Source organism: Argopecten irradians, chromosome 3 (assembly GCF_041381155.1).
Source record: "Argopecten irradians isolate NY chromosome 3, Ai_NY, whole genome shotgun sequence".
Taxonomy (NCBI): domain Eukaryota; kingdom Metazoa; phylum Mollusca; class Bivalvia; order Pectinida; family Pectinidae; genus Argopecten; species Argopecten irradians.
This window is the reverse complement of record NC_091136.1, coordinates 32,694,266-32,704,601: the sequence shown is the minus strand read 5'-3', so window position 1 is coordinate 32,704,601 and position 10,336 is coordinate 32,694,266. Positions and strand designations below refer to the sequence as shown.

The window sequence follows — 10,336 nt, the reverse complement described above, 5'->3', positions numbered from 1 at the left end:
ATAATTTAATCGATTATAAATATAATATATCCTAACTACAATATATAGTACATCACGGCACATGTTTTGTCGTTAAAAATCAGTCTCCGTTGCAGACTATAATATTATGGTTAAATCATAAGCTATGTCACAAGTAAGAGAAACGATCGAATTATTGACCAAACTATTGAGAAGAAATGGAACTTCTAAGATTAAGGCAGAAGTTTTCAGATTGGCGAAGTTTAACAGTGACGAAGCTGTAAGTTTTTGCACAGGCGCCTGTGGTTAGCTTCAGTGTAGCGGGATTGGACTGGGCCGATCATCGGTGACCGGGTGGCTCAGTCGGTAGAACACTCGGCTAGTATTCTGAGGGTCCCGGGTTCGAATCTCGGTCTGGCCGCTACATTTTCTCCTCTCCTGTTACAGAATTGGCGCCCAACTAAATAACCCACGGTGGTGGTGTTTGGAAGGGCGAAGACTTCGAGAAAGGAGGGAGGAGTGTAGCGGGATTGGACTGGGTCGATCATCGGTGACCGGGTGGCTCAGTCGGTAGAGCACTCGGCTAGTATTCTGAGGGTCCCGGGTTCGAATCTCGGTCTGGCCGCTACATTTTCTCCTCTCCTGTTACATCTGTATGTACAGTAGGCCCGTGAACTCGATCTTTTTGCTGTAATTCAAAATGATAAATATTTTTACAATTAAAGCGAGATCATACAAAATTGCCGACTTTCGACCCACAACACAGCCGATTTCACAGTACATTGTCAGATTGTATTGTCACATCTAGATCAGAACACAAATCTCCAACATGGCTTTCGACAAAAAAATCTCCACTGAAACCCAACTCATACACACTATTGATGACTTCGCCAAAACCTAAACAATAATTAACAAACTGATATCGCACTCCTAGATTTTTCCAAAGCGTTTGATAAAGTTCCACTCCACACACTAGACTACTCTTTATATTGAAATTCTGTGGTATTAATGCATCAACTAGATCTATGTATAATTATTCAAAATTTTTTAACCAATATTAAATTTCATGCCACCTTTCAGAGTCAAATGCACTCAACCCTTTGAGTCTGACTCTTGATCTGGAGGAAGAAGAAGATTGATGACGTAGATTGCTACCACTGGATCACATAGGCCTGCTCTTTCTTCAGTCTTTAGAAGTAACCCTATTTGGCAATAGAATATTAATTAAGCTCCTGTTATTTACATGCACATTATATATTGAACATTATTTTTACTGGGTGTTAAACATGACGTGCCATTTCAAAAAACCTCTAACAATTTTGAGAAGCATTGCTAAGTATTGCGTAGCCAGCTAAGTTACTAGATTGCTATATAGGTCCATGTGTACATGTGTACATGGTATAAACACATCAGTGGGTTTCTCCGGGCACTCCCATTTCCTCCCACTCTTAAGACTCCTCGCGCACTTTCATCCGGGCCATCGAAAGTGATTTGTAATGAAGTTGTATAACTTGCTTGGCAATCAATGTAAAATAGAGTTTAAATATCAAAAAAACACAATTTAACAAAGCATGACAATTTATTGACTCGTGCCCTATCCGGGCCTCGAACTCACAATCTACCTACGATCCCCTAAAATAGAGTTTATATACACTGTGTCACATCAATATTTCTTTTTATACTTGCATGAGGTAGCTATATGTAGGAGACAAGAGCCGTTTTTGGCATGTTATTGTATCTTTGTAGCTATATTCAGGTGGTAACAAAGTAATTTATTTAATAAATCCAGATGTAAATATACAGTACATGTATATGTATCTACATATTGTTTTATATTTAATTAGTGACTTTGTTTTGCCATTTATAAATTTTTGATTTAATTTTCGTTTCAGACTGTCCCGTTCTGGAGACTCTTGTTTGAGTTACTATATTTCATGAAGTATGGTGTTATTGATGATGTTACAATCAAGGCATATTCTGAGCTTACTCAAGGTACAGTAAAAGTACAAAAAAAACAAAACTTTATTGTCATTGTGTGGAAGAATACAATTGCCTTTTAGATGAAACAAAAGAAATCAATGACTTTATAAATTGTATATAGTTTTAGTCTTGTTTGTCCAAATGGCAAAAATACATGATACCTTTTATTACTGTAAAGTATGATGTTTCAGAGGAGCTAGCTGTGTATGTGAAGAAGAGTATGCAGAGTCGAGGATTCTACTCAAAAGAGTTTTCATTGCTCCCCAATGATATGAGTTCAGGAAGCAGGGAGCTATTGTTGGCCTTCGCCTGGCTTATGTGTAAAGAAAATGTTATTGTCAAATTTATGGAGCAATGTTCTTCTCCAGTTGATGAAAACACCCTATCGGTTTATGAAGTAAGTCAAGAACAATTTGTGTAACATCAGGGTTCTCAACAAGTTTTTTAATAAATGGTTGAAAATTAATGATAGGTGGTATGGGTCCACAAGCTCCCCTTGTGGCCAATATTTATTTCTGAAAAAAATAGCCGGTTGCAAACCAAGAAATAGATGGCTGTTTTTGCCGGCAACCGACTTTTAACGAGAACCCTGAACATAATGAAAATGTTTTAAACTAAAATTTAAAATATCAGCTAAAAGGGCATTTTCACCCAATAGGTATGTTCTGATTGCGATATCATAGAATATCTTTTTGAAAGTGGTCAAAACATTACAACCATGAAACAGGAGAATTATTGATTTTTTAATACATTTTTATAGGACTTATAATAATATAAGCATATAGAAATACAAATAAGGTCTTGTCTTGCAAGGTAAGGTTTTACTACACTGATTATAAAACATATGTCAGAAATATCATACTATTAACAACATTATCCAGTGAAACAATGTAGAAATTTGTTCTGTTTATATTGCAGTTTGATTTGGAAGAGAATATCCATTCCTCTAACTACCTTACCTGCAGTAAGTCTCTGAACCCTGTACAGAAAGTGCAGCATCTTCAACTCCTCAACGGCAAGATGAGGTCCAGTCTCAAACGCCTTTATAGCCTGCAGAGAGAAAAGTTCAAACTTGACCACAAGGTACATAATTATTCATCAAATGCTAAAAATGCAAAAAGGGTAATACACAGAAAAGGAAATTTAACATGAATGATGATGACAAACAAGATAAAAGCACATGGCTATCTAAATATATGACTGCTACAGTAGAGACTGTTACTGCAGTATTGGACTACACAGCCACAAAAGTCACTACAGGAAGAAGGGCAATTAGGTAGTCTCTCTATGGTCAGCTCAGACCAACAGAGGTCAGCTAGTGCTTTTTGGTGATGTTGTAAAAATACACTTATTATATTTTACATACTAGAAGCTCCATAACATCCAAGAAGACTGATAATTTGAACAAATAAAATACAAAATGTACTCACAAATATTACTTAACTTGGTAAATTTCCATGATAAGTGTCAGTACCATGCACGATGAGCACATTTGTGTTTTAGTACAAACTTCAAGCATTAAAATCAGGTTGAAAAAGGTTTATCAATAAAATAAGTAAAACTTTGTATACCAAAGGTCCGTGAGTGTACTCAGGGAGTGTCCTTAACCCCAAGCCTGTCACATCTCACTGCTCTTGAAGTCCACATGCTCAAGCATCCAGACCTCTTGAAGAAGGTACATACTTATAACTTGAAATATAAGTAACAATTTGCTTCATTTGTTTTCAACACTTGATTCAAGATTGGATGTAATATTTTAACACCATTTTTGGTAAGAGGCTTGATTCGTGTATTAAAGTAATATTTTAGACATAGCATGCAAATTGTGATTAAAATCAGAGATCATTTCAGTTTAGCATCAAAAATAGAATAAAAAGTATTGGTAACTTATAACAATCAAAGATAAGTATTTCATTGTTATAAGTAAAGTCATATAGTTCTTTAATAAATCTTCAATAAGGATGACAGTGCTTGTTACTTTAGGTATTTCATCTCCTGGAGAAAGACAACGAACGACTACAAATACTTTTGTCATGGTCTGAGCAAGAGGAGAGGTTTTGGAAATGGATGGTAATTATCATGGCTCTATGTCTGCATTGTTGGAATTGAGTCTTTGCTCCATATTTATAAATTATGTAATATTATGACCATTTTAATAATGATGATGTGTAAAAGAACTGCCCTGCAGAATCGTTCCTTGTACCTATTTCTTATACTATAGTTTATTGTACCAGGTACATGCATTTTTCACCAAAACATTTCTTATATCTTGTAGTCTCCTTATTTTGCAAAATTAGGCCCTATAATGTCAAGAAAATTGATACAAAAATGAAATGTACTTTTACCTTTATACTAGGGTATATAAGGATAATGAGATAAAACTCCAAAAGGCACTCTGAATAAACCATCAAAGTAGTTTATGAAAAAGGATGTTCTTCAGTTTTCAGTCTATACAATGACATATCAAATTTTTATTGATTCCAAAAATCAACAAATGATAGGGTCATTTGTCGTTTGTTTATGACATCATTGAAATGTGTGCTTTATTTTCTTGGTCTATGATTTGAGACAGAGAAGATTTTACTGATGAAACATTGTGTTACAACCAAAATTAAATTAATGAACTCTTGTCTATAGGAAAGTGTCTTGGACCTTAAGATGCAGGACTCTTCTACTGGTCAAACTACAGGGAAGATGATGTATTACAACATTCCACCTGACAGTGTGAGCAGCATGGAATCTGCCAGACTACAGCTAGAGGAGGCTATTGTTAAATACGAGTCTATCATTGAACAACTGGAGGATGTTTGGGAGTCCAAGGTAAGTAATGCCTGCCACTAAACAGTCCACCTCTGGGTACCAAGTTCATAACCCATGTTGGGCAGCTGTGAGGTACTGACCATAGGTTGCTGATTTTTATCCAGATACTGTGGCTTTTTTCTGCCTTCTAAACCTGGCCCATCCTTAAATGAGCCTTACTGTGAATTGAATAAAGTAACCCCCAAGGAATCAAAAAACTGTTTCTTATATACCCTACACTAGCAGAAAATTCAATTTAAATAAAGAACTTCCATACATAAATACTTGTCTTTTATGATAATAGCAAAATTTGAAGATGTTCTTGCTCCAAACAATCAAAGGGCATCACAAGAGAGAAAAGAAATCATCAGTGGCTCTCATGATCATTTAGGGATTAATTATGTTAGAAAATTTTTCGTAAACTAGTTATGATTTATTTCCTTTAAATTTGAAATCTGTAAAATTAAAACGTACATGTACTGAGGAAATTCATTAATGCCATATACATACAAATGTATGTATATATATTGTAGACTGTTCTAATTTGTATTGACCATGAGATATTTTTGGCCAGTAATGTACATGTAGTAGATTTAGGGTTATAATTATGACTTTTATTTTGGTTTATACGATGTTTATTACAAATACACTGTGATTTGTTACAGAGAAGCACAATAACAGAACAGGAATTAGACAACTTATTAACTTCCATCAATATGGAGATTTCGTTACAAAGAGCAAACCTTGCTCTGGACAACACAGAACAAGTGCTGAAGACTTACAAGGACCCAGAACTGTTTTATCAAAGGAATACAACCAGTAAGAAGGTTTCAAACATACAGGTGTCTGCGAGAGAGCGGTCTGGACAAGGAGATAGTGCCGATACAACCACAGACATTCGATCAGAAATCGCTGTTCTGGAGGCACAACTTAAAAGACTTGAACTGGAGACTCAGCGTAAACGTTCTCATTACTGCTCTGATTTGGATGTTATAGCCAGTAGCATACCAGACTCTATTTGTATTCAGCCAAAAGGATATCGGTAATGTGGTGAGTTACTAGTGTATATGTATGTGTGTGTGTGTGATAGAGCTTTCCCCCAGGGAGTCTATAACATTGTTGTTCTACAAAAAAGGGGATGGCCTTAACAGAGTGATGAATCTTGGGAATATTCAACAACAGCAATGATATTACTTGCATCATACAGTATTCATATTTAATGATTTTATTATCAAGTCAGTTTGTCTGTCTTCTACTTGTACTAGAAAGGACAATTTTAAAAGTTTAAATTAGGAGAGTTTTCTGTTATAATAGTCAAATTATATAAACATATTTGAAAAATGACACTTACTGCCGTTCTATCATAAGATTGCACGATTGTGTTACAGTACTAGTGTACCGACTCACTGTAGAAGATTACATCGCTACATGTTACAGGACTAATCTCAAACATAACCACACAGTCCATAATAGCGACTTAGTTCCGAACCTGAATATCAGACAGGGCATCGATGATAGCTAATTCTGTGAACTCGGATGTTACGAAGCCTGTATTTCATGGCATGAAATACATACTCGGCAACATTGTACTGAGGAGAGTATGGTGGTTGGAAGACAAGATTTAGTCCACGTTGTTCAAGCACGTTTGTTTACATTTGTTCACCTGCTCTGCGACAGAACAGACACATTTTCATTTACATACAAGTACACACGTTTGCCTCAATAAGTTTCTCTCGGATTTCACAACCATTTATGCTTGGTTTCATTTTCTTGTGATGTTCAACGAATATAACAACTTCTTCACTGACCTTTGTTGGTGTCTTGATAGGCCGAACACGTGGAAGCAGAGAACCATGCTGTTCCTCGTACAATTTTGCGATGTTTCGACAGGTGGATTTTCAAACGCTGACCACTTTAGATATATTTCCATATGACACCCCATCATTGTACATTTTCACTACCCTTTCGCATACTTTTAGATCGGTTTGTGGCTTTGACATGTCGACATATGATCGGTTGGGGACTGCTTCTAATTTTGGCTGTGATCGGTTGAACCGCTTCTAGTTTTGGTGCAGTTTTAGCGAGATATTAAAATAGTAACGTACACATGTGCAAACACACATAATTATGAAACTGAACAGCTATGTTTAAGCAGATACTTTCTTCCTGACCTTCATATTTATTCACTACCATAATTATTATGTTTAAATCAATATTATGTATTCTTCTACAGCTAGTATAACCTGATTTTGTGTTATCTCTTTCTATGTTTGATTTTTTTTGCAATTATAGTATTTATATATTTACAACAGCTATTTCAGGAAACTCGGTCCGTCAAGTTCGTCACATGTGCTAGGTGTACTACGGAAAAAACACACTGGATCAAAACAATTATGTATATTTTTACAGCACGAATTCTATATATCAACGTTATTTATTTTACGGTGTAATACTTCTATTTTACAACTATTAATTTTTCAGATGTTTATCTATTTGAACATTTGTAATTGTTTACCGGGGATGTACAACTAGGTTGTGTAACATTTATACACACTTCAGCCAATCACAATGCGTGTTACATAGACACTTCACTTGTAACATGTAGCGATGTAATCTACTACAGTGAGTCGATACACTAGTACTGTAACACAATCGTGCAATCTTATGATAGAACGGCAGTAAGGATACTTTCCTGAAACATAATGTTACTCTGGGTATATTTCTCTAATGTTTGTTGTTTGCTGAACTAAAGGCAGTATTTTCTGCAATAATCTGTATCTGTACGAGTTACAGTTATGTCCCTTTGTGCAATCTACATAATGTACATTTTACATACTACTTAACATTATAGAAAAGCCATAGTCACTATGTACATAGTATAAGGTCAGCATTGTGATAGTACACATACTCAAGTTGGATTATATGCCCAATTATATACTGCTATCAATTGGATTTTCATTTCATCATCTATCCAAATTAAACGGAATTATATTCAAATATGATTAATTTGAAATGTATCTTCACCTTTGATATAAGCATGATATTTAATTATTGTTAAGTTGTTATTCCCAGGCACTAAACAATGGAGGCTAGGAAAAATAATCCTAAATCATGCTAAGATTTTACTGAAATTAATTGCATGCTGCAAAGTTAATAATAAAAATAAATATTCAAGCTTTGTTCATTAAATTAATCGAGATGGATAGCAGCTAAAATAACCAATTTAAATGAGTTCCTTTAATGAATGACAATATGGATAATAATATGAAACAATTTTTAATGAATTTAAAGTAAGGAATATTTTGTCATTAATTTACTGGTAGAAATTAAAGAAATATTTTGTCATTAATTCACTAGTAGAAATAAAAGAAATATTTTGTCGTTAATTTACTAGTGTGAAGAAATATTTTGTCCTGAATTGACTAGTAGCTGTATATTATATATAAAGAGACATGTTTGTCAGGACAAGATGGACCACAGTTACTTGTGATCACCTATATCTGTGATTGATTTGTTTGTTTTTACTGTGATGTTTTATTTTGAGTTTGTAATGGTAAAGCATTATGTTCATTGTGATGATACAAGCATGGAACAAGTTTTGCTATATGATTTAACCTATTTAAAGATTTCGTTGTGAGTAATGTGATAATATTTCTTTCACACATGAATAATGAATTAAAAGATTACATGTAGATCTTTGTTTCCTGCTAAGTTGATAACATAATTCAGCGAGAAAAACATCATATGTATTTCATTAACTAAGTGATACTATTTTAACGAAATATGTTTCATCAGCATTACAGTACATATATGTTTATTTATATGAGGTATATATCTATACATGTATATATATTTGGTCTGTAACTGTTGTTTATCTTGCTGAAAACCTTACACTTGTCGTTAATGTGTAGAAGTATGACAATTATATAAGTTTGTGAAATTTCTACATTCTAGGGTTTCTGTGAGTTGTTAATTAGGTGTCCGTATATTCTATATAACAAACCTTCCTGTTCTTAGTCATTTATGAGAACCACATTCACATAGTGCTATTGCCAGTTACTGTCAGATTGACTCTTTTTCTTGGTCTCTCCATCAAATCCTAGCATGTCCAAGAAGGAAAGCACCTTGGGAGGTTTTAAAACATTACCAAACAAATAACTTTTACCAGAGAAAAAATAGAGCTAATATTGAAGGTCTCAAAGTCAATAGTGATCACTTGTTTAACTGAAAACGTTTGACATACGTACGGTACATTTATTATGATAAAGAAAATGTCCGTCAGTAAACACAATTACGGTCTCTATTTATCATTCTGTATAGACTCAGCCAATGAATTAATGAAAGGTTTAGAGCTCCTTCATTATATAGAAAAGTAAATCCTTTCCATGTGGTATATTTTATGTAATGTTAATTTGTTTGTGTTTTATAATTAATGCAGTTGTTTAATTTATTTTAAAGTTCATTAGAGATACTTTGTTTTTTCATGTTCAAACTTTTAGATTAAATAAATTTGTTTCTTTGAAAAAAAAAGTGTTCTAGTGCTCAGGCCTATTGCCTTACGAGATGGCATCATGCATTGCCCTCGTTCTTAAATATTCGAGATATTACCATTCATGTCACATAAAAGATGATAGTAGCTGCTGAGCCTGCTTGTAATGTCGCATCATCAATACCACTCTCTCTGTCAGTTGGAAAGTACAAATGTCAACAACAGAGGACTTCTGGCAAAAGGAGGGAAAATATTACCAAAAATTTGTTATAATTAACAAATGATCTGTAATTCAAAAGTACAGTACAAAGGACATACATGTATATATAATTCACCAAAAAAAGGCTATTGATTTCATAAATTCTTAGTCTTTTATTAGTTTCGTTGTGCTTTTCTCAAATAAAGAAAAAAAATTAAGATACAATATGGAATTACTACCATCACTAGTACCGATAGAGACTCCTTTACTGGGACTATTTTCCCTTAGACAGTTCCAGATATCATTTGGTTAATCTTAATCATTCACTTCCAATGAACGTCTAGATTCTTTTGTTCACTGTACACATATTCTACATTCTAAACTCAAAATTTATTTCATGTATTTCTACTTTGTTAATTGCCAATTATTTTAATTAATTGACATAGAGTAAACAGATCAGATGTCCATTTATGATCACATCAAGGGTACAGAAACACAGCGTTGCAATAGCAGCTTCAATGTATAGTCTACCCTATCATGAGCTGGGACTATGGGAAGACTGACATTGATGTTACACTGTAACCAGAACATGCTGATGTTAAAAGTTTATAATACCAGCAAGGCAGCAAACCTCATTCATTTGTTGATATCCAGTTCTAGATTGTTTACGGAGGCGAGATATTAGGTAGGCTCCACATGGTCTCAGTTAATCTGCCATGTTGTCTAGTTATAAAAAAGGCAATAATATGGTGGTCTCCTTTGCTGATTTGAAGCTGATATTAAAGCCATCCGCTACCTTTACCTACGAATGTCTGGAACCATATATATATGCACGCAAATTCTCACATCTACAGGTGTGGGTATCCGATGTTTCATGACGACCCTTCATTTGATAAAGTATAGAATGGTTA

At 34.2% G+C, this 10,336-nt stretch overlaps 1 protein-coding gene across 1 annotated transcript; it reads left to right on the top strand.

Moving 5' to 3' along the window:
- The first annotated feature begins 40 nt into the window (after nt 1–40).
- Nucleotides 41–9,292, top strand: LOC138318280 (tubulin epsilon and delta complex protein 1-like). The gene is made up of 8 exons (XM_069260485.1): nt 41–238; nt 1,851–1,950; nt 2,130–2,335; nt 2,857–3,021; nt 3,515–3,613; nt 3,922–4,008; nt 4,576–4,758; nt 5,403–9,292. Exons 1-8 carry the CDS (start codon nt 125–127, stop codon nt 5,781–5,783), a joined length of 1,335 nt encoding a protein of 444 aa, XP_069116586.1. The 5' UTR covers nt 41–124; the 3' UTR covers nt 5,784–9,292.
- Nucleotides 9,293–10,336: the final 1,044 nt, after the last annotated feature.